This window comes from Rhinolophus sinicus, linkage group LG03, assembly GCF_036562045.2.
Source record: "Rhinolophus sinicus isolate RSC01 linkage group LG03, ASM3656204v1, whole genome shotgun sequence".
Classification (NCBI taxonomy): Eukaryota; Metazoa; Chordata; class Mammalia; order Chiroptera; family Rhinolophidae; genus Rhinolophus; species Rhinolophus sinicus.
In genome coordinates this window covers 58,950,680-58,975,986 of record NC_133753.1, presented here as the reverse complement: position 1 = coordinate 58,975,986, position 25,307 = coordinate 58,950,680, and the positions used below count along the sequence as shown (strand labels likewise).

General features: G+C 36.1%; 2 protein-coding genes across 4 annotated transcripts in view; one reads left to right on the top strand and one right to left on the bottom strand.

Annotated features, from left to right (window-relative positions):
* Positions 1–438: 438 nt before the first annotated feature.
* On the top strand, positions 439–22,958 carry SLC24A5 (solute carrier family 24 member 5). Of its 2 annotated transcripts, XM_019730700.2 has the most exons (9): positions 439–614; positions 1,325–1,504; positions 15,231–15,314; positions 15,413–15,516; positions 15,860–15,960; positions 17,502–17,785; positions 19,829–20,035; positions 21,931–22,032; positions 22,528–22,958. In XM_019730700.2, exons 1-9 carry the CDS (start codon positions 494–496, stop codon positions 22,848–22,850), a joined length of 1,506 nt encoding a protein of 501 aa, XP_019586259.1. In that variant the 5' UTR covers positions 439–493; the 3' UTR covers positions 22,851–22,958. The 2 variants fall into 2 exon arrangements, with proteins under 2 accessions (XP_019586259.1, XP_074183874.1); XM_074327773.1 differs by lacking the exon at positions 1,325–1,504 and having other exon boundaries at positions 440–614.
* MYEF2 (myelin expression factor 2) overlaps positions 15,603–25,307 on the bottom strand; it is a 38,263-nt gene continuing 28,558 nt past the window's right edge. For both annotated transcript variants that reach the window (XM_019730698.2, XM_019730699.2), the window contains one exon: positions 15,603–23,583. In XM_019730698.2, the coding sequence (XP_019586257.1) occupies positions 23,420–23,583 (164 nt within the window). In that variant the 3' untranslated portion in view covers positions 15,603–23,419. The remainder of the gene's footprint in view (positions 23,584–25,307) is intronic.

Genomic DNA, 25,307 nt, shown 5'->3' with positions numbered 1-25,307 from the left:
AAAAGCCAAAACAGAAACTTAAAAGAGTGCCGAGCAAGCCAAAATCTACCCACACCAGCTCCCAACAATTTCTAGAAGCAAAAGCTGGAGAGAGAAAGGTGTAAGCAGTTGCTAAACTCAGCTCTAGAGCGACAAATCTAGAGAATGTCTTACAAATCCAGAGAAGGACAAAAGCAGAGCCAGCATGAAGACGAGAATTAAAACTACTCCAAATATTGAGGCCTCCTGGATCTACCCTCAGGGACTGTGGGCCAGGGAGCAGCTGCAGACAAGGTTTGCCTGCTCTCCTCCCCACCTCCTCCAGCCTCCCTGGGGCCTGGGACTCCTGATGAGAGGAGCTGACTGGCTCCAAGCGCCCTCCCTCCTGCTCAGGCCCTGCTGAAATATGCCCTGGGCAAGCCATTGGACAGGAAGGAGACTCCTCACATGATCTGACTTAATCCTCATTTCCTCCCTTCCAGAAGCTGTATGCCGCAGTAAGCGTGAAGCAGAAATGCAGCCAAAAGGGGGCCCACGGTGGGCGAGAAGGGCCCTGCTTCTCGGCATCCTCTGGGCTACTGCACCCCTGCCTCCCCCAGCTGCCTCCCTGCCCCAGCGTCTCCCAAGGGCCACAGGTAGGTGGACACTGGGGGCAGCTCCCCCTGCTGCTACTGCCACATATGGGTGAAGGGACAGAGAGAGAAATTTTCACTTGACTCACTGTTGCTTATGCTTCCTGCTGTATTTGCTCTGATTTTTAGCATTTGGAAGGATGCGAAACACTTTTAATCCCTCAAATAAGTTCTCAAAGATAGTTTCAAAATAATTCACAGACATCATGAAGCATGAGGGCCTCCAGTTTTTATTGTTGGAGACTACATCGTGAAGAAAATTTTCTTTCACCCTAGAAATTCTCTCTACCAACAGTGGGTGATTCTTTTCAGGCTGTGGACAACTTAGGCTCTGAAATGGGAAAATAAAATCGACAGATATTAGAAATCTTTATAATCAGAGATATAGTTTCTGCTTGAAGGGGAAGAGAGGTTCAGTATTCCTTTAGAAACGAAGCAGACAAGGAAGAATGATTTCATGATTTCCTCTTTTGAATTCGTCCACTATCATCAGCTTATTTCATTAAAACACCTCTTTTTGGTCCCAAAGACTATATATATATATATATATATAGTATCTACAACTATTTAAAAGTGCTTTATGCATTTTCACCAGGGTTCTTAAAATTCCACCCAGAAATCCCACACTTAAGTTTTCTTAAGCAATTTCTCTTTGTGGGCTTGGAATTGTGACTCCAACATCCTTCAAACATGCACCTCCTTTTCCTTACCAGGAAATAGCACCCAGTGTGTTATTTCTCCATCATCGGAGTTTCCTGAAGGGTTTTTCACAAAACAGGAGCGCGCAGATGGAGGCATCGTAATCTACTTCCTAATTATCCTTTACATGTTCATGGCCGTGTCTATTGTCTGTGACGAGTACTTCCTACCCTCCTTGGAAATCATCAGTGAATGTAAGTGGCTGGAAATCTCCCCTGCAACCTTCCAGAATTGTTGTGCCTCTCACCTATATGTCTGTCTTTGAAATAGCTCTCTCTGAAATTCTGTCCATTTCAATTGGTTGCAGAATTCGGCTGTTAGAAATTAAGCTCAGTTACTGGTGTCTGAAAATAAGATCTACCAGTGCAAGCCCATTAGTTCTAACCCTTCAGTCATGGACGTTGTACAGAATTCTGAGCATAGACCTTTCACTGGAGCCCGGGTCCCTAAAATCAGGATATAAGTGATGTTTTATTCCATATAAGCAAAAATGCCAGCATTTCCAGTCTTTGTCTGTCTGTTACTTAGTTAGCTAAATTATTTGAGCATTCTCACTTCAGAGAAGGTCAAAGTTAAGGGTTAGGTTATCTGCTGCACAGAAACAGCATTCCCCCACCCCACCTGCCACACACACACACACACACACACACACACACACACACACACACACACAGCTAGCATTTCTTCACAGAGGGAAAGAGCACGAATATAAACTCTCCTTTTCCCATAGCCCTATCGCCAGGCCCGCTGAAATGCAAATCAGGTTTTTCCTCTCTCGTTCACAGTATCCTTAGGACCTAAAACAAAACCCAACAATAGTGGTGGCACACAGATATATTTGTTTAATGAAAAAACTTATAGAAGAGGCCAGCATAAGTTCATTATAATTATGATTTAACTTAAGTAGATGTAAATATATACATTTTTACATTGACATTATGTTTCACATTGATATTCTTTAATAGAGATTAAATTAACGTAGTATTTTTACTTCAATTGATGAAATACAAGAAAAATACAAGAAAACAGTCAAAATCACCTACATTTCCATCACCCAGAGAACCCCATAGCTATTATTTAATGTATTTCCTTTCAGTCTTTTGGATCTTGCTATAGATATAGCTTGATGTCTTTTCTTTTTTATCATATAATATTTTATTGTGCACATTTTCCCATACTGTTAAGTACTCTTCAAAAACATGATTTTTAGATGTAGCATGATAGGTTGTGATTGTATAAATGATTTTAGCTCCTAAAACTGTTTTTTTATACAGGTTAGGCACTGAGTAGAAATTTATAGTTTTTAAAATACTAATCTCATTAGGATTTGTTTTTAAATTTTCTGTTCTGAATGTTATGCCACTACTTGTATAAAATCTTTGCAAACTTCTCTGATCATTTCCTAATAAATATGCAGAGCTGTGCATATTTTAAGCTTCATCTTATACATTGCCAAAAGCATTTCACAAAGGGTGTGCTAGCTTAAACCTCCAGAATGTGTGGTAGCTTTCATGCCAGAAAACCATGGATAACAATATTTCAAATGTCTTTAATTGCTTTAAAATGGAACTTAATTCTATAAAACTTGTATTTATCTAATTTGTGAGGTTGAACATTTTATATGTTATTGAAATTTGTGGTTTTGCTTTTGTGTTTTATTGTCCAGATTTTAATAAGGGGAATATTTGTGTTTTTGTTATTGATTGCTAAGATTTTTTTTAAAGATAAGGATATTAATTCTATTTCTAATATAACTTTTATATCATATGCTTTTTCATGGTTTGTCGTTTGCTTTTGTATTTTGTGCATTTATTACATTAAAATTTACACATTTTCAGTAGATTTATAGATAGTTTTATGATTCTCCTTTTGGTTCTATACTCAGATTTTTTTTATCCCTAAGTCAGAATAATTGTCATATTTTCTTTTATTTATAGTGCTTTTTTTACATTTGTTTCTTTCCCTAAGAATTTGTTTTGCTATAGAATGCTATTTTTTTTCTGAAAGTTGATCAATTTTCATATACTGTATTCATATATATATATGTATTCACATATGTATATGTGTATATATATATATAGGTATAGATATATGAATACAGTATATGAAAACTGATATATACATGTATAACATATATATGTATATCTTTGATATGAAAACACATATATATGTATATCTTTCTATACTCTCAACTCTGTTGTAGTAATCTTTTTGTTCATCCTTGTGGCAGTACTATACTTTTAATTAGAAAAATTAAATAGCTCAAGTTAATTGCATAAAGCTAAAAAATTTAAAATTCAAGGTGCTATATCCCACCTAGAATCTTTGTCTTTCTGGAAAAAATAATCACTTTAAAAATTTTTGCTTTCACATTTCCAAATGTGAATTTGACTGAAATTCAGTCAAGTGAATTTCACTTGACTGAAAGAATAAATCCATCAAGAATTTTGCTTATAAAAAATTATCTTGGGAGTTGTAAATAAATAACTTTTCTAGCCTTACAGAAAGAAGCTACTACATTGAAGTTTAGATTGCTACTACTTCAAAAGAATCTTCATTAAGTGACTTCATAGGATATCTATAATAATCACTCCCACCATGCCACTTGTGGAATTAATTACTTTGAAACATCAACAACATGCATTTCTCAAGTGCATTGCTCTTTGCTCTGAAATAGAATGCAGTAGCTATGATGGATGTGTGACTGATGGATGCCATATCATTGCCAATTCTTCTTCAGCTGCTAATAATTAACTCTGGTCTTCAGTATTGACAATACTGGCAACAAAATGAGATAGAAATAGTGATAGCTCAATTCATTTTTAAATGCCTATAAATTAACTCTGTCATTTCTCTTTTCAAGGTCTAACATGTTCTCAACCAAATTAGGACATCAGCAATAAAAAACAATCTCCCTGGAATTTATTTACATCCACAGAAAAGTCTGCAAATGCTTTACATTTCTCCATAGTTCTTTGATGGTCGTGGAGTTACAATAGTTCCACCCATTTTGTCACCTGATAAATATTATCCTCAAAACAGCTTACAGAAGCATTGCACAATGCATTGGAGTGTTATTGCTTATTTGTTAGTTATCATAAAACAATTATAGAAGACTGAACATGGTTCTAAATTAAATATATATGGTTTCATTCAGTCTTCACAAAAAACCTACAAAGTAGGGACTATTAGATTGGTTTTACTGATGAGAAAAACTAAGGCTGAGAGGCTATGTAATTTCTCAAGACTACACAGTCAGTACGTGGGATAGCCCTAGTCTCTCTAATGCCAAAACCCAAGCATGTTCTCAATTTCTATACCATATAATTTTGAACATCCTTGTTTGAGATTTGATGTTGTAATATGGTTGTTTCAGAAATACTGTCCTATTTGAACAATCTTAAAAGATGTTTTCTTCCCAAAGGCACTGAAAATTTTGATCAAAAAAACAAACAAACAAAAAGAAACCAAAAACCCGTTGTAACTATGGAGAAAGTATGCTACAAAATAAAAAGAATCTACTTCAAAACACCAGTTTAGACTTTTGGCAACCTATTGAGGGTAGTAAACTAATGTTATAAATATTTATGCATAATTATTCAACTCTGAGGTCTATACATTTTGTCGAAGATGTACATGGGATCATAGCATAGCATTGCGGAAGCAAATCAAGTATGATGCAATGACTTTCTGGGGGTACATGTTCTGAATCCCAACCTAGAATATGGTGGAGAAATGGCAGGCTCCTGGCCCACCCCAGCCCCATCACCACCTCCTCAAATTACCAGCAGTGGTTTGTTGGGTCAGCAGAAGGGTCTTCAGCAAGGTGAAAACTGGAAGAGGCTCAGAACTAGAATGTCTGTGCAGGCGATGGAGGAGGTGGAGGGCAGAGCCTCTTGCTGACACCCTGGCTGGACCCCAGCTCAGGCAAGTGTGTGCTCTTCCTCAGTCTATAGCTATATGTACGTTTTGTGGGTCTGGCAATTTCCCCTAGAGCTGCCACAGCTGAGGCTTCCAGCAAGGATCTTTCCCTTCTTGTTCTACTTAGGATCATAAGTCACACAACCTCTCCTCCCCCAACCCCTGACAGTGGAAAAAGCAAGCACATCCCCCTATTAGACAACCTGAGACATTGTGCTGTCATCTTAACTGTGTAGAATCAATATGAGAAAATGCTGTTGCTATACCCGCTTCCTCTAATCTTTTTTTATCCATTTAGGTTCTATAGGGACAGAGGCTAATGATGTTTCTTGGAACACAGAGGGCTAAAGTGAAATGAATACATATTATAGAGGGAATAAAAAATCATACTCTAGCTGCCCAGGGCATTTTACTTTTGGAGATAAGACCTGGTTTCCATGTGGGAAACAGGTTGGGGATTCAGGGGAAGGGGTTAGAAGATGTCATCAGAGGGAGAATATTACCTGAGACAAGTTAGAGCTAAGGGAGCTAGAGAAACGGGGTAAGGAAAAGAACAACCTGTGGAGAATTCCCTCATTCCCACCAGTTGTGCTACTCTAGACCTGTCCTTGAGTGGATACTCTGAGTGATTTTGTCTGTGTGAAGTTTGGGCAGGGGAGCAATCCAAATGAAAACCAGGAAGAAACGGTCTCTGTGGTCTCTGGTCATTCATGTAAGCCTGACTTACGAAACTTGGTCTAAAATGCTCATGCTTAGCTTGTGAAGTTAGTCACATTACCTTGTACTCATATCTGGTATCATTTGCTTGGGGCTTTTTCCACTTTGGTAGACATCTCTATGACATGCTTGCTGAATGGTCTATGACAATGCCAAGCATCCTTGGAGGTGCTGGAGGAGGAGAATGCCATTGTAGGCTATAGTGCCATATATTATAAGGAGATGGTTGAAAGTGTCCACCCTGGAGCCTGACACAAGTTCAGATCCTGACTTCACCATTAACTAGATGTGACTTTGGGCAAAGTGCTGAATGTCTCTGCAAGAGCTATCTCAGCTGTGCAGCAAGAGGCACTAGAGCTCTCAGCTCACAGAGCTGTGTGCCATGTACATGAGGAAATACAACTGATAACACAAGGACCTAGCACACAGGAAACATTCACTAAAGGTTCATTATTACATCAGAACAGACTATAAAGATTAGAATGCTTTATTCAGGAAAGATGAAAGTGAAAAAGGTCACAGTAAATATAAACAGGTTTGGGGGCACACACCAAATCTAGAGCACATCTGCCAGAGCTTGAAAACCAAGTTTACAGCAAGTAAAAGCAAGTACTACTTCACAAGGTAGGAAGTAAGCTTATGAAACTCATTCTGTTATTTAATCCATGTAGCAACTTTAAATAATACCTTAAATATTTCTGGTATATTCTGTTTAGAATTCCTTACATTTATTTTATATTAAAACCCACACCTTTTTATTCCATCTTTAGCAATCTTCTATTGTTTAAAAAGTGGCATCTTTAAAGTATATTTAATTTAAATATAAATTAATATTATATAAATTAAAGATACAGTATAAATCATATTAACTTATAGTCTAAATAGGACTATTATCTCAGTTCATTTTTAGAAACACAAAAGTTCAGTATAAAGCCAAAACAAATCCCGTTTACATATTCTTTTGGTATGTAATGGGCATCTCCTAGTTATTTGACCACAGTTCTGAGCAGCTTTTTTTTACCTTTTTCCAAGCTATGTACACACAAAACTGAGAACCCCTTAAGACTGATCACTTTATATAGCCCAAAGTCCACAACAAGCTAGCTATGAAACTTTTCTTTTTAAATGTTACACTAATATACTATTCAGTGAGAAGTTCTAATCCTTCCCATGCTGATCTTTTGAGGTATAACACGTCTTCACGGAGAATAATTAATAAGGTATGGAGAAACATAAAGAAAATACTTTTTTATTTAAAAATTATTTTTATTCACTCTGCTTTGAACTAATATTTGCCCATGCTCTACTTTATGTTTCAGAAATAGACAATAAGAAAGAAATGTAAATTTTAATTCTAGGTAGATTTGGTTCTAAACTGATAAAATTGAAAGGGGGTTGAATAATTCTGTGAGTATGGCATTTGGACAGCCTACAGTTGCAGGGACTGTTTGATTCTTAATCCTCATGAAATTTACAGAGGCAAAGCCTTTCCAAAGAACAAAGAACCTAAGAATAGTGCTTCTTCCCTGCCACACAGGCACTTATCCTCCTCTTAAAAGCATCTTTGTTTTCCTTTTCTCTCTGATCTAAATTGTAGTCCCCTGGGATTGAGTCTAAATCTATCCCAGGTGTATGGATCTAAATAAGTATCAAGTCATCTGGATATTACCAAGATGGTGTTGCAAAAATAGGCAATAATAATAATAATAATAACAGTAATAATTAATCTCTTCACTGTACCTACATGGATAACTGAAAGAGCAGCTTTTTGAAGTCAAAAAGATCCAGGTGCCCATTCCATTTCTACAATTACTACCTATGTGACCTTGGGCAAATTATGGAGTCCAAACTCAGGTAATTGTGAGGTTTGGAGATAAAATGTCTTGTACATGCTTTATATGCTAGGCTTAAGGCAGGTGGAAATTCATCGTAAAATTATAGCTGTTAGGGGATTGGGAGAGTCCTTCTTTTTCAGTGGAACCATCAGGCATGTGAAAGCATTATACAGGGTTTCAGGATTTATTCCATTATAGCTTAGACAAAATATGAGGTGATAACTATAAAGTACTCAAAATATTTTTATTTATTGTTAAAAACCTCACAGAGCATATATATGCAGTTGTACACCAAGAGGCAGGCATTTATTCCAACGACACTAACTTTGCTCAAAATATTTCTAGAAATATATTTGAAATTAATGTCAGAATGAGTTTTGCAAATCAAAAAACTTTAGTTTGCTGTCACAATTCATTTTGGACCTTAAATAAAATTACTCACCATGACCACACACTCTAGTCACTAGAGTTGGGTCTGAATGATTTTTGATTGCTTCCAAAAGTCAAATCCATTCACAAAATATGAAAATTTGTTACCGAGGACTTTTTTAAATTGTGCCAGAGATCCAAGATGGCAGAGTAGATAAATAATGTGCCTGCTTCCTTCCATGAACAAATTAAAATTACAAATAAATTATAGAACAATCAACCTGGAGAACCATCTGAAGTCTGGCTGAACAGAAGTTTTGTAAGTAAGGATATAAATAAGAAGCCACATTGAGATGCGTAGGAGGGGCAGAGGTGTCAAACTGGCTAACCTCAAACCTCTGTGTGGCGGTGGAGAACCTGGAAGAATATTGGCCACGGAGGTTCCCCAACCCCACACTGGCCTGCCCAGCGCAAAGTACTGGTGCCGGGAAGAGGAGGCCCCACAAACCTGGCTGTGAAACACAGTGGGGATTCCAACCATCCAAGTGCGAGGGAAGGCTGTGGGAAACCCAGACGTCCTTTTATATGGCCTGCACACAGACTCACTCGCTTAAGGCACTCACCTTGGTCTCCAACGGAGGGGCTGTGACTCGAAGGGTGTCGGGGACATATGGAGGGAAGACTGAGTTGTGTGGCAGATAAGAACTGGAGAACAGTCGCCATTTTCCCTGTGTGGGGTCCTCCAAGCAGCCGGCAGACAAGCACCATCTTTAATGTATTGAGCCCGCCTCCACAGGGCCAAATCTGAATCTGATTGGTCTGGTGAGCTCTGCTGCTCCGTTCTGCTGACTCATTTAGACCCAGCCCTACCCGACTTCCCCAATGCCGGAGGCACTTTCTCCAAAAACAGCCAGCTCTACCATATTGCACTCTTTCTTGGAAAACTATAAGAGTCTGACAGGTGCCACACGGGCAGAGACTGGCCTTGGTGTGCTCGGAGACTTTTGCTGAATAGCTTCCGGCTCAGCACTGGAAACACACCAGAATTTATATTAACCTGGTAACCACACTCTTCCCACTCTACTGACTTCCTGAGCTCCTGCCTCACCCAACTTTCATATCACATGAGGCATTATCAGTGGCTGAACCTTGAGGTAACTGGAAGGTGGCAGCAGGCCTCAGGGTGTCCTGGTTTTCTGCAGAGCTACCCCAGGCCCGGTATTGGTGGCAGATGTCCTCGGTTTGCAACATGGCCTCTCCCACGCACCTCCAGGGTTAGCACAGGCAGCAAACAACCGTGGATTGCTTTGTAGCTCTTACAAGGTATTCCCTGGCTGGTCACAGGCAGTGGGTGACCTGGGCCTGCATCGGAGCCCCTCCCAAGAGGTCCCAAAACCAACAAGCTAACTTGGAGTTATCTTTAGACCACAACAGATTACTGCCCAATTAGCCCCACGAGCAGCACACCCAAAGGGCAGTTGCAACAGGCACCAGAGCCCACTGGGGCGAATCCCACTCAGTGAGACAAAGTCCCCGCACAACAGACTGAGCCTATCAGCCTGAGGGTCAATCACACCTACTGACAATAGCAATCAAGGCTCAACTATAACAGCAGGGCACACAAGGGACACTCCTGAAACATCCGGTGCAGGTGACCAGGGAGACTGTGCCATTGGGCCCCACAGGGTTCCTACTACATAAGGCCACCTGGCCAAGAATGGGAGATATAGGAGATCTAATACTTAGAAACAAACACCGAGAGGCAACAAAGAAATATGTTCCAAATGAAAGAATAGGGGAAAATTCCAGAAAAGAACCAAACAAAATAAAGGCAAGCAACCTACCACAGACAGAATTCAAAACAATGGTTATAAGGATGCTCAAGGAACTTAGTGAGAACTTCACCAGAGAGACAGCAAGCATTAAAAAAAAAAAAAAAAAGATAGAAATCATTATAAAGAACCAATTAGAAGTGAAGTATACAATAACTGAAATGAAGAATGCACTAGAATGAATCACCAGCAGACTAGATGAAGCAGAGGATGGAATCAGTGATTTGGAAGACAAAGTAGCAGAAAACACCTAATTGGAACAGCAAAAAGAAAAAAAAAAAGAATTAAAAAAATTGAGGGTCTTGTAAGAGACCTCTGGGACAACATCAAGCATAACATTTGCATAATGGGGTACCAGAAAGAGAAGAGAGAAAGCAAGGGATTTTGCATCTTTATGAAGATATAATGACTGAAAACTTTCCTAGCCTGGCAAAGGAAATAGACATACAAGTCCAGGAAGTGCAGAGAGTCCCAAACAAGATGAACCCAAACAGGCCCACACCAAGACACATTATAATTAGAATGGCAAAGGTTATAAAGACAAAGAGAGTCCTAAAAGCAGCAAGAAAGTCCTTTAGTAACTTATAAGGGAGCTACCATAAGATTGTCAGCTGATTTCTTAACAGAAACTTTGCAGGCCAGAATGGATTGGCAGGAAATATTCCTGCCAAGGACCTACAACCAAGATTACTCCATCCAGCAAAGTTATCATTTAGAATCAAAAGATAGACAAAGAGCTTACCAGGAAAGAAAAAGCTAAAGAAGCTCATTATCACCAAACCAGTATTACAAGGAATGTTAGAGAGATTTCTTTAAGATGGAAAAAAAATTAAAATTATGAATGCCAATAGCTATACTTTCAATGTAAATGAATTAACTGCTCCACTCAAAAGACATAGGAGGGCTGAATGGATAAGAAAACAAAACCCTTACATATGCTGCCTACAAGAGACTCATTTCAGATTGAAAGACACACAGAGACAAAAAGTAAAGGGATGGAAAAGGTATTTTATGAAAATGGAAGTGAAAAAACAAAAAAGCTGGGCTTGCATACTTATACCAGACAAAATAAACTTTAAAACGAAGGCTATAATAAAAGACAAAGAAAACAAAAGACAAAGAAGGACCCAGTACTCCCACTTCTGGGTATTTATCAGAAGAAACCCAAATACTACTTCAAGGAGACGTGTGCATCCATATGTTCATTGCAGCATTATTTACAATGGCCAAGATGTGGAGACAGCCTGGGTGTCTGCCGATGAAAGAATGGATGAAGAGGAGGTGGTACATACATACAATGGAATGTTGCTTGGCCATGGATGGAAATGGGTTCTTGCCATCTGTGGCGGACTGATGAACCTGGACGGTTCATTGTGCTAATTGGAGTGTCAGACAGAGAAAGACAGATGCTATGTGATTTCACTTCTATGTGAAATCTAAACAACAAAATAAACAAAACAGAAACAAATTCATAGATACAGAGAACATTTTGATGGTTGTCTGATAGGAGGGTGGTTGGGGGTGAGTGCAAAAGGGGAAGGGATTAAAAAGTACAAATTTGTTATTACACAATAGTCATGGGGTTGTAGGGTACAGCATAAGGAATATAGTCAATAATATTGTAATAACCGTATGGTGTCACACTGGTACTATATTTATCAGGGTGATAGATGAAAGGGGTTTGGGGGCAGTGTGGAAAATGTGAAGGGAATAAGAAATACAAATGGATAGTTACAAAATAGTCATGGTTGTAAAGCAAAGCATAGGGAATATAGTAAATAATATGGAAATAATTATATTTAGTGCCAGGTGAGTGCTGGACTAGTCAGGGGGATCATTTCTTAAACTATATAAATGTCTACCCACTGTGCTATACACATAAAATTAATATAAAATAATATTGAATGTCAACTGTAATTGAAGATTTTTAAAAAGGGTGTAAATGTGAAGGGGAATAAGAGGTCCAAATTTCCAGGTAGAAAACAAATAAGTCACGGGGATGTAATGTACAGCATGGGGAATATAGTCAATAGCATTGTGATAATGTGGTACAGTGTCAAATGGTTGCTGGACTTATGATCACTTCCTTAGGTATATAAATGTTGAATAACTACAGTGTACTGAAACTAATATAATATTGTATGTTAGCTATATTTTTAATAAAAATCTTTAAAAAAAATAAAAGAATAAAATTGTGCCCGAGGATATCAAATTACACATAGCCTATTGTAACTCTATTAAAATGTTCATTGTGAAAAGGACTGGAAATACATTAAAATGATAGCAGTGGTTAAAATACGAGTATAAGTGACTCTTTCCCTTTATTCTCCCCTCCATCTTCTAAATTTTCAATAATGTAGGATTTTCGAAAATTATAATAAAAGGAAATTATTTAACATGACAAGTGGTAGAGTCTTAAGGCACAGAGTTCATACTCTACATTTTGAGTAAAATTGATAATTGTGTAGCCCACCCCTCCATTTTACAGGTGGCAAAATACATGCCTTTTCTGAAAGGCTTGTCTAAAGTCTCACATTAAAGTATTGGCAGGGCCAGAATCCAGGTATTCATTTTAATTTAAAATTCTTCCTACTATGTTACATTTCCAGAAGTGGATTTTCAAAAACTGTTATAAATTTTCCAGCATGGCATCCTAGAACTTAAGAAAAAATCTGATGAGGCTTAGTAATCAGTTCATTTTCATAAAGTTGCACTTTATAGAAACAATGTAATTGATATCTAAACTTACAAAGCAAACTCACCTTGAACATTTCTACTATATCCTGAAAGAAGTGTGATTATTCCTTTAGAGTAATAAAGAGGAAAGAAAGTAATAGCTCTGGGGGATAAAAACCCGAACAATTTATCTTTAATAATAAACTACGGCAGAGAGAAATGCTGCCCAAAGGTCAGAGAAGACAAACCAATCTATTCTAAAGTTCAGAGGTATAAACCATTTTACAAAATATGCTTAGAACCTTAAGATATAACTTGTTAAAATATCCTTGAAGTTTTACACATCCATCGACACAGGTTTTTTCCTTTCATAACTCAATTAGAGCCCCTTGAATAGCAGAAAGCTTTACTGTTACTGCCTTTTGATAGTGAAAGTTTTCAAAAGGGCCACCTATTTTCCTAACTTGAAACAACCCAATAGATCAACGCTTCAGAATCAATTTCTCTAATGAAGCATTCTTCAGCTATCATTAAATGAAGATTGGTCATTCACTTCAGTTACACCAAATTTGAACATTTATTTCAATATAAAGCATTTTGTTCTTCTTAAATTTCCTCTACATGTTATCTAGCCTTCTTTTGATTTGAGAATTCATAATATACAATATTACTAAATTTACATATTCTCTAGAATAAGCTGGAAAACTTTTAAAGTATTCCTGACTCCCAGTAATTATTTTTCTCCAAGGAATGAAATGAGGGCAGTTATATGCCAGTGCCACAAGGCAGGGAAGAAAATAACTCAATCACCCAGCATTTTATAATTGGCCCGCCTAAGTGTCACTCTTATATTGGCCTTCTATGGTGAAATTGAAATAGCTCTGGACTTAGAACCAATATACTTGAGGTTTATGTCCTAACTCCTCACATTTAAGAGCCTTATAATCACGTAACTTTGAGTTACTTAACTTCGTGGACCTGTTTATCTGTAATACACATCACATACATAAATTATATAAAAATTATATAATTATATATTATATATTCCCCCACATGGCTGGTGCCTGGGATGGGGAGATTCAAAATTTGGGGGATGAAACAGCAGAGGTTCCTCAGGTATCTCTATTTCTATATAGGCTCTTCATGTCTTTCCAGTATGATAGTTTCAAGGTAGGCAGACTTTTTATGTGGTGGCAAATGTCCCTAGAGAGAGAATATGAAGACATTTTTGTCACCTTTTATGTCCTAGCCTTGCAAATATTATGGCTCTGCCATACTGTTTTCATCAAAACAATAGTCCAAAGGCTCACCTAGGTCCACGAGGAGACATAAACTTCACCCCTCCCTTTTTTTTGATAGGGAATGGAGATTCTGGAAAACCACATGGGCAGAGATACTACAGCCGTTTTGTTAAAATACAGTCTGCCACCCCCACGCCTCCCTCCCATCCCCCCAAAAATCAGTAGTCAAAGGCACATGTCCCAGCATAGTAGAACATTAGGTGGACCTCAGAGTGAGAAACATTTAATGGTTCCCAGAGGCAAGAGTAAGGAAATAATGGCAGGTGACAGTACAGCAAACACACCAGAATTTGAGGGTCCTGGGAAGACTGAGGTGCTAAGAATCAATAGGTATAGTAAACAATAAACATCAACAAAGGATTGCTATGAAGATCCTTGGAAACCTGAATTTTAGTCCTAACTTTGTGACCTAGGTTAAATAACACCCAGTGTGCTACTTCTACATGCTATTTTTCAGTCTACCAGCAAAGCTTTGTTGGGGATTTCTGATGCAACTTTGTCTCAGCCTTTCCAAAGCAAGGTAGTTTCATCATGACTGTCTTTCCTTCCCATAGTAGGTCCTTAGCTCTGTAATTGTAGGAGACGTTTAAGACACTCATCCCATCGATGACTGAGGATAATGGACGTGCATGCTTAGAAATCTGGGGGATACGAACTATTTGAGTAGTAGTATTTTCTTCTATTTCCTAATCTAGAGCAGTTTTAATGGTTCCATGTTTTAAATCAATAGACTGTAATTATACAATAGTCAATTTTATCTTGTTTTTAATTTCCTCTCATTTGTATTTAGACAAGGTTAAAATTGCCAATTTGTGATTACATGCAATTCAGTTTCATTTATAGATTTTAAAAACTACCAATAGATTAGGACTCTGGAATTATCTCAATTTTTCTCAGCTCCTATTGGAGAATTGTTGATAGTGTCGTTTTTAAAGTCATGCTGTTGCTACATACCTACAAGCCCTACAGCTAGAAAGGAATCTTCTGGGTCCCAAAAGATGCCTTATCTTGGCACTCAGAACGGAGTTGCAGCATAGTTTCAACATTCTTCTGGCCTTACCTCCCTTTCTAGTCATTAAAGTAATGAAGTCATAAAGAAAGCAAGACACTAGATTCCTCCATTTCTTAACCTACAGGTTTTACTTTTCCAGTTGAAGTCAGTATTTAGTGATTTTCTGTGAAGCTAATAGCCTTGAACATCTATTGTTTTTAGTTATAAACACTCATTTGTCACTTTATCAGGCATAACATAATTTCATTTCTCCTCAGCCCTTGGACTATCTCAGGATGTTGCCGGTGCGACTTTTATGGCAGCCGGTAGTTCAGCTCCTGAATTAGTTACTGCATTCCTAGGTAAATATTGTTCCTTATATGTATTCTTTTTGCTAACTCAATGTGGTTTTTTTATCTATTTCAAGTCAACACTAACTGACCCACTCTCTTGCTCATAGGTGTATTTATCACAAAGGGAGATGTTGGCATTAGCACCATTCTTGGATCTGCAATTTATAATCTCCTTGGCATCTGTGCAGCATGCGGCTTGCTATCTAACGTGGTAAGAAAACTTTTATTCAATAAAATTTATTGTCTTGACAAATTATAAGAACTGTTTATAGTCTAGAATAAACAAGACACTAGTAATGTGTTCAATCAAATTTATTAGTAAGTAGAAAACCAACATGTATTCAATTTTAAGTTAACCCACAAATAGCTCTTGTTCAATTTTATGAAAATCAGAGGTTTAGAAACAATTTTCCTTAAAATTCCTTTTTGTCTAAGCAATATGCAAAAGATAACATTCAGCTACATATATATATACAAACAATTTTAGTATTACACTAAGCATGTACTTGAAGTTACAGTATAATGGAAACAGTAAATTAACTATCCTTTTACAGGTTTCAACGCTATCCTGTTGGCCCCTATTCAGAGACTGTGCGGCATATGCGATTAGTGTAGCGGCAGTTCTTGGCATAATATTTGATAACCAAGTTTACTGGTAAGCTTGAAACAATTATTAGTCCTATGTAAAACACAATACGATTTTATTAAGTTCTGATGGTTTAGCAACTTTTTTTTCAGAAATGTTATTTCAGTCACTTCTCAATTATCTGCCAGTTCTGCACTATTTTCCAGTGGGTCTGAGCTGAAGTTCCTCATCAGAATTGCTGGTTGGGTTCTTTTCCCTTCTTTGTAATTTATTTTTAATCAAGTCAGTCTCTCTCTTTTTTTTTTTTTTTTTTTTTTTGTCTCACTAATCTGGATAATACCATCCTTCCTTCTCCCCGGTGACTGACCAGAAAGCCTCCCAACTTTTGTTATCCATTAAAAACAGTTGGCTTTTTCATCTGTTGGGTTATTGTTCACCTGCCTCAGTTATAAGTGGTCACGGTCATAAGACTGGAGAGAGGATAATGGAGGAAGTAAACAAAGTCCCTTTAAATTCCTCCAACTTTCTCTCTGATGTTCATTTAGCAAGAGGAACTACAGTCTTCTCTTCCCCCAAGAATCAACAATGTTTAGGTTTGAATGTTAAGAACTGTTTGCTTTGTAATCTCCCTGTGCTTTGTTGTTCCAAGTGAAGAAAAAATGGAATGACTTAGTGGACAGATAACATTTCAGCTAGTATGTACCAGGTCTCTATTAGGTGTTTACCACTATGCTAGGAATCATAAGGGATAAAGAAATGTAAAACACACAGCCACACAGGTTGTGCCCTACTGTAACATTTAGCTACAAATATACAAATAGACAGAAGCTGTCTATAAGAGGACAATGACTTTCAGAGTATCCCTCCAAGAGGGAAATCAAGAACTCTGTGCTCTCAGCTGTAGCAGAGATTCACTAGCTATCAAAGGTTAATGCAAGGTTCAAATATGATGGTATTAACTAATCACAGTTCTTTAAATAGGAAACCAGAGTATAGGAAAATAGTTCTCAGTGCCTAAGGAATAATTTTATTTTGGGGAATATCACATTTTCAATTCTTGTGAATTCAGTTTCATTAAATCAAAAAATATCTGTATAGCAACGTGAAAAGCCCCAAAGCTTAACATATTCTGCATATTTTACACAAAATTTCTACACCAGAAAATCTGAATAGACACAGTTGAAATGAACTAACAGATGCTATATTCTCTTATAATTATTATGTATTTTGGGGAATGTATTCTGCCAATGAACTGAGATGAAGAATGCCCATCACTATCCATTAGTTTCATTTTAATTTTGAAAATCTACAATTACTTTCAAAACATTTTTTATGCCTACCCTTTGGAAGAAAATCTATAAATGAAGACAATGAGTTTACAATCCTTGGATTTTCTGAGATACAGAAAGGACAATGTCGACCTTTCATCAATAAATTTATAATAATGCTGCAACCAAATCCACACATATCTACGAAACCAAAATATATCTAGAAATGTTCAATTTTTCTATTGGTGCATTAAAAAATTAAGCAGATACTACCCCAAAGCTATTAACTCTCAAATAATTTTCATTTTTAATTAAAAAAACACAAATTTCTTTAATTTATAGGTATGAAGGAACTTTACTACTTTTGATATACGGATTGTATATTGTGGTGCTGTGTTTTGACGTTAAAATTAACCAATATATTATAAAGAAATGCAGTCCTTGCTGTATCCGTCTTGCCAAAGCTATGGAAGAGAGAAGTGAACAACAGCCACTGGTAGAATGGGAAGACGAGGGTCAACCATTCATCCGTCGGCAATCCAGAACTGACAGTGGAATATTTCAGGAAGATTCTGGCTACTCTCAGCTTTCTATAAGTTTACATGGTCTTAATCAAAGTCCTGAAGGTAATAATCATCTCCTGCCCATTATTAAGTCTATCACCAGTGCAACTTAATCTCTTTTCAATTCAGCAAGTACTACATACTTATTATGTAAAAGACATTGTGGAGATTCACAGATAATGAAGAAGAGGACATCTATATCCTTAAGAAGCTTCTATTACCGTAGGGGAAAAAAAAGCTAAAATATAAAGGTTTAAGTACTTAGATAAATAAAGACAACTGTGTTTCCTAAATAGGATAGATTATATAAACTTTGATGATGAAGGTTAGATAGGAAAGATTCTCAGAGAAGAGAGAATTTAAAGTGAGCCTTGTAGAATTGGTGAGATTTTAACTGATGACCTGATTTATAACCACTAAGTAACAGCTACTGAAGTCTTTACTAGGTAAATGATAATCAAATAAGATGAGCAAAAGTCCTGTTTAAGTACTAGCATCACTGAGCATAGAATGTGCACAGTGAAGAAGCAGAGGAAAATTCGGTGGGGGAAAAGGAATAGCATAAGAAGAGACTTAAATACTGTGTAACAGTCTTACAGGTTTGTGAGCAGGGAAATTATTAGAATTGAAATATGAGATATCAGACATGGAGTTCTGCAAGAGGCTACTAAAATAGCTGATGTGTTTAATAGACGCCTAGACAGGGTGAAGGCAGTGGGAATGAAAGACAACAGATGTGAGACAATGAATGCAGACATAGCATCACCAAGACTAGGCAATTAAAGAACTATACGGGGCTAGAAAAAGGAGCAGAGACAATTCTAAAGCTTTGATCACAAATGACTAAGAAAATGGGAACACCGCTTACAAAAAACTAGGAACTTAGGAAAAAGAGCTGGTGTGGAGAAAATGAAAAAAGGAAACAGATGAATTTTAAACATGTCATTGGAAGCAGTAGCAAAACATTTAGGTAAATTTGTTTAGTAGAAAGTCGAATTCAGCTATGTCCAGAAATATAAATTTATGGGTTATTTCTATAAATTAGTTATATAAAACAGATTCTAAATTTAGTATATTAGGAAGGAAATTTACTCTAATTTACTACCCCAAAAAATTAAACCATGACTTTTCTCCTTCTTACAAAAATTATAGTTTCTAGTCTTTCAGATGCACGGGGTATACATCTCTAAGTTGAATTTTATAACAAGAAACTCCAAAGACTCAGTCCAAAATTTATTACACTAAAATTATATCTAGTATTATTTAATGGCTCCTCGGCTGAGACTTGGGAAATTTTTTGAGTTATTTTACTAGCATTAGTTGTAATGTGATTTGATCAAATATATAGATACATTATTTTGTGAATGCACACCAATTTTACAGTGAATTCCCATTTTTATCCACTATTATTGTCTTTCACTAACTTCATGAAACAAATTGAATAAAGGAACACACTCAAGTTTTATAAATTACATTGTATAGTCTACACTAGCTTCTATTTTAAGGTTCTTTCCAAGAATTGTGAATTCTGAATTTAGTAATAAAAAAAATGAAATAAGCCTCCCCAAAATTACTTACAATGAGAATTAGAATGGTATACTCAACTAAATAAAAATCTAATTTATTAGACTATAATCTAATTATTTTATAATCCCTAAATATGAATTATCTAACATACAGGGCAGACTAGCAGCACCATCAACGTTGGGAAGTGGAGACGACCAGTGTAGCTAAGGTAGAAACCAGATTAATCCCGTAAGCAAAAAAAATTTAACTAAAGATCATCCACATTGTAGAAAATCAAGAGATGCCCAACTAAAACTTCATAAACATTACCTCGAACATATTTAGCGAATGACCCAAGACACTTTGATGGATTTAAGGCCCCAAATCAAGAAACGCTGAGTATCACACTTTGTACTCTCTGCCCTAAAGTCTCAATAGGTTCTTTTTGCCAGCAGTATCAGTGATGAGGTTTTCAAATGTTTTAAATAGCCTCTTAAAAACTGATACAGCTAATTTATTTCAATATAGCTTTCTAAATGGACTTTTCTAACTTAATTGGCCATTTGAGAAAACTCAAAATAGTTTCCTTTTCCTCAACAGATCCACCAAGTGTTTTCAACATGCCTGAAGCAGATTTAAAAAGAATTTTTTGGGTACTATCCCTTCCTATTATTACATTACTTTTTCTAACCACACCAGATTGCAGAAGAAAGTTTTGGAAAAATTATTTTATGATAACATTTTTCATGTCAGCATTATGGATATCTGCATTTACATATATGCTGGTTTGGATGGTCACAATAACTGGTATGTATCTTAAGTACAAGAGCACAATTTAAAAAGAAAATAATCAGTTTCATATAAGAACAAACCATATAGTATATTCACTAAAGATAGTCTACCTAAGGAGCAAATTTCTTTTTCAGCAAGGAGTATAAAGACTGGTGCTATTTACAAAAAAAAAAAAAAATTAATACACCAATCATTCAGGTTTTGAGTTGCGTATTACATATCAGCTATGTTCTCACAATTATACAGCCCAGGCGTACAAGTCAAGGGATTATCTTATAAATGAAATCAAATTCACAGTATGTCTTTCTATTATGCTAATAATTAAATCACATTGCATGGGGTCCATAATATACTCTTTACATTGAATTCAATTTCATAATAAAAAATAGCAAAATGCCAGTATTTTGGGAAAATGATGTGTGCTCACTTCTTAACTGGATTACCACTATTTTGCTTTTTAATATGGCAATACAAACACACTATGAAATGAATAAAAAGGATATAAAACAAAGTTTCACTTTAGGTTTTCATAATTAAGATTTAACTGTTACTGCTTGGCCATAATCAGCTTTAGTCCCCCAGAACTCCTAGTCCAGAAGGAAAAACTGACTATAAACATAAAACAAAAAATTCTGGAATTTCTCCCCAAAGGTTAACCTGAATGGACTTCTATCAGAGGTGAGCAAACTACCACCTGTGTGCTCAAATCACTGGGGTTCCTGTTTTTGCTAATCAGGCCCATTCATTTACATATTATCTTACGGATGTTTTCACACTATATTAGTAGAACTGAATAACTGCAACAGAGACCATATAGCCTGGAAAGCCTAAAATAATTACCATCTGGCCCTATACAAAAAAAGTTGCTGACCTCTAATTTTTCTCAAATTAATATGTAACTTAAGATAGTATGCTAGCAAAAAGCAGAATATCTTTTTTTTTTTTTTTTAATGAGGAAGATGAAAAAGTCCAATTGGCTTGCATAGTAAATCTCTCCAAACTTTCTCAGCTATAACATATTTGACATTAGGAAAACAGGAAAAGAGTAAAATCAAGTAATATATCACAGAACAGCCCCCAAGATGGTATATATTAGTGTTATTTATGTACATATGAAATCTGGGCAATGAGTAACCAAAATTAACAACCAATTACAATTCTAATATCAATATATAAACATGCAATAAAAAGCTACTTAGAGTTTTTTTAACTGACATTTTAAGAAAGGAAGAAAGAATTCTAAAGCAAGTTTTCAATTACATTAAAAGAGCAGTTACATGTACTTTCATTAAACTTCCCTGATTCTATTTCCTAGAATGAATACATTTCTGAAAAATGTTGAACTGACATCAAATTTAACAGAAGCATTAATAAACTGGGACTATAATGTTAGAAAGACTCAAGAAGAACCTATTTTCTTTTCCTCAGATTTATGGTGCTTTTCCCAAAGAAAACACTAAATTAACATACATCATGGAAGGAGGACTTTAAAAAAGGATACCATGTTAACACATTTACAGTTTAAAAATAGCTATAAATAATTTGCTTAACACTGACCACTTTAAGAAAATGCTTTTAAAAAGAAAGAGAAAATGGCCAATCTCATTAGCATATGTTAAGCAACAGCCTTGCTGATGTAACAGTGCATTCAAAACTTCTGTAAGCATACCAGGTAGGGGAATTACTCCTTGGCAGAATTTTGCCTATTAAATGTCTGTCATTAAAAATCTGTCCTACCCATGTTATTCAATTTACCAATCTTATTCAAATATTTTGCTAGCTAAAATCTAAGTAAGTACATATTAGTTCTAAAATGTAAATGTGCCTATTTTCTTTTTGTTTGGGAAGGAAATATCTGCAAAGAATGGTTCATGAATATAAGATTTGTAACTTATCTATGCTTATTACAGGGGAAACATTAGAAATTCCAGATACAGTAATGGGCCTTACTTTATTAGCAGCAGGAACAAGCATACCAGACACAATTGCAAGTGTGCTGGTTGCAAGAAAAGGTAAGAATTAGGTCCCTCAAGCTGTAATGCCCATTCTTCAAGCCTGGCTGAAATTCACTAAGCAAAGTTACCTTTAAAAATATTTATTTCCTCAGTAACTTACTTTGAAGGAAAAAAATGAGTAACTCAAGAGGAATGATTTACTATTTAATAGCAAATTTCACTAAATCTAATTCACCAAATAATATTCATCTGAAATGTGCATTAAATTGTAATTAAACATGTTAAATTAGAATGAAAAGCAACAAGTAATCTACATACCTTACTGAAAAATGGTTTAATAAATAATTATTACATAAATAAATGTTAATACTTTAAATACTAACCTCCCAAAAGTAAAAAATACGAATAGTAATAAGATTTATGCTCTAATACAACAATTTTCCAAAACCAACCAACAAAAAAAGTATCCAGTGCTTTTCTGATGAAGCTCATTAATGAAACACAGCATTGGTATGCACATTTTAACAATATGCTTTTTTTCCTTTTTTGCAGGCAAGGGCGATATGGCTATGTCTAACATCGTGGGATCCAATGTGTGTGATATGCTGTGCCTAGGTGTTCCATGGTTTATTAAGACTGCATTTATAAATACATCAGCTCCTGTAGAAGTGAACAGTAGAGGACTAACTTACACAACCGTCTCTCTGAACATTTCAATTATTTTTCTTTTTTTGGCAGTTCACTTCAATGGCTGGAAACTAGACAGAAAGTTGGGAGTAGTCTGCCTATTATTATACTTGGGACTTGCCACATTATCAGTTCTATACGAACTGGGAATTATTGGAAATAATAAAATAAGGGGCTGTGGAGATTAACATTAATTGTGTTATGTGGAAAATATGAATGACTGGGAGGGATAGAGAAGGAAAACTCCATTTCATTTAAGCCAAATAAAAAACATCCTGAACTTTTAGACTCTAAAACTTACTTACAGTAATTCCTTATCACCAAAGAAAAGCAAATTTAAAATCAACAAAATCACATCCTAATTTATCTGAGTCCTTTCTTTTCAAGGACAATTACATATATGAAATAGAAATTCTGAAAAAACCACCTGTTTTACCTTACAATAAGTTGATAAAAGCTGGAGAAACTTCAACAAATTCCACTATGTAGTACTGAAAATAACAAGGAAATGGCTTATTTCGTTAAAAACAGTATAACCATTCATTTAAACTGAATGACCAGACTTGCTGTCTTTAAAACCCAAACTTGAGATTAACAAAAATCACAGTATATTTAACACTATACTGTTAAAAGCTGGTGGGAGTTTTAAAAGTTCATTTTTAACAGCTTTTGTTAAGCATACAGTATTACTTAAAAATGACTTTCACTAGGAGATTCAGCAAAACAGATGTAAGAATGTTCCAACCGTGGTTTGAAATTATGCATTACGATCCAAGCGAACATCAATTTCTCTGCCACTGATTTTTATGCCATTCATTATTCTGCAGGCTTTTTCAGCTGATTCTGGGGAGTCAAATCTGACTGTTCCACAGCCTTTTGACTTTCCATTCTCCATTTTTATTTCTGCAAACATTACATGGCCTATAAAAGAGAAATTATATAATTACTAGTCAGTTTAAAAGGTTCCATATTTGACTACACAGGTTTGAAATTTCTTACAGCCAATAAGTGGTAAGTAACTTGATTAGAAACAACAGATCATATAAGCATTATTCACATCATTTTATATGGTGAACATAATGCAATTCACATAAAGTAACGAATACATACAGGTTAGAATACACAAAATTGGAACCAAAAAATTTGCTTAGGATTTAATATTTAATTAAAATAAATTTTATTTTTTGTTAAATCCTTAGTTTCTGAAGTGAATTTTATAGCAATAAGGCAAGCTAGCACAAAATGCCACCAAGTCACCATGCCCAACAACAAACTATAAATTTAAACAAAATTATTTTTAGACATTATTGTTGCTTTCTGCTCAATCTCCTCATTTCCCTTTTATGCTCCATTTGAACTCCTTTATCCCTGAAAATAGTAGCAACTGCCCAGAAATTTAATTTTTACCAAGATACAAAGGGCCCCTCTAAAGCTGTTTTTCAGCAACAATGCTAGTCATTTACTCCCAATCACAAGTTGAAGCATAAGAGTGGCACCAAGTATGTTATAGAAATAGGAATGAAAGATATACTGCAGATTTAAATCAATAAAGATAAAAACAGGGGCCGGGACTGGGGCTCAGGCAGTTGGAGCTCCGTGCTCCTAACTCCAAAGGCTACCGGTTCGATTCCCACATGGGCCAGTGGGCTCTCAACCACGTTGCCAGTTCAACTCCTCGAGTCCCCGCAAGGGATGGTGGGCTCTGCCCCCTGCAACTAAGATTGAACATGACACCTTGAGCTGAGCTGCCACTGAGCTCCCAGATGGCTCAGTTGGTTGGAGTGCGTCCTCTCAACCACAAAGTTGCTGGTTCAACTCCCACAAGGGATGGTGGGCTGCGCCCCCTGCAACTAGCAACGGCAACTGGACCTGGAACTGAGCTGCACTTTCTACAACTAAGACTGAAAGGACAACAACTTGAAGCTGAACGGCACCCTCCACAACTTGACTTGGAAAAAAGTCCTGGAAGTACACACTGTTCCCCAATAAAGTCCTGTTCCCCCTCCCCAATAAAATCTTAAACAAAAAAACAAAAGGTAAAAACAGTGATGTTAAGAGCACACAGGAGAACTTCAGAGGAGCTTCCAGAAAGAAGAGGAAAACTAGACAATTGTGCCATATACAGTTAATATCATTGCTAACTCTAGCAACTTGTATTTGAGGTAAATCAATTATCATTTATCACAATACCAAGTGGCCATAAAAATCCATCACCCAAACCAGAACACTTGAGAGTAAAAGGGAGAGTTAATTAAAAAGGGAGAGTTAATTAACAGATGTAAAGTGAGACAATCCCCAGGCAAACTGGGATGTATGATCACCAGATCCACACAGATTTAGGTGTGAGGTGTGTGACTACTTAGCATAGTATTTCCCTCCCCTTGAATATTAGAGTTGCCAAATCACTATGGGATAATTTTAGCCTAGCAACAAAATCAGAGACCCAGACATATATAGTTCTATAATGGGAGACAAAAGAAAGAAGGAGAACAGTAAAAATGAAGGGCTTGGCAAAAAATTCTATAAACTCTTTCCAGGTGATGGGAACAATTTTTAATCTCAATGCATAAGATTAGCTTTTTTCTTTTTAAATTTTGATCTGATTGATTTTTTTATCTACAACATCCTAGACTACTTTTCTACTT

Bases quoted from the DNA above. Each gene is read 5' to 3' on its own strand.
- SLC24A5 (XM_019730700.2), top strand. From the start codon at position 494: ATGCAGCCAAAAGGGGGCCCACGGTGGGCGAGAAGGGCCCTGCTTCTC. The intron at 15,315-15,412 runs GTAAATATTGTT...TCTTGCTCATAG, and splicing joins ATTAGTTACTGCATTCCTAG to GTGTATTTATCACAAAGGGA. The intron at 17,786-19,828 runs GTAATAATCATC...TTTCCTCAACAG, and splicing joins TCTTAATCAAAGTCCTGAAG to ATCCACCAAGTGTTTTCAAC.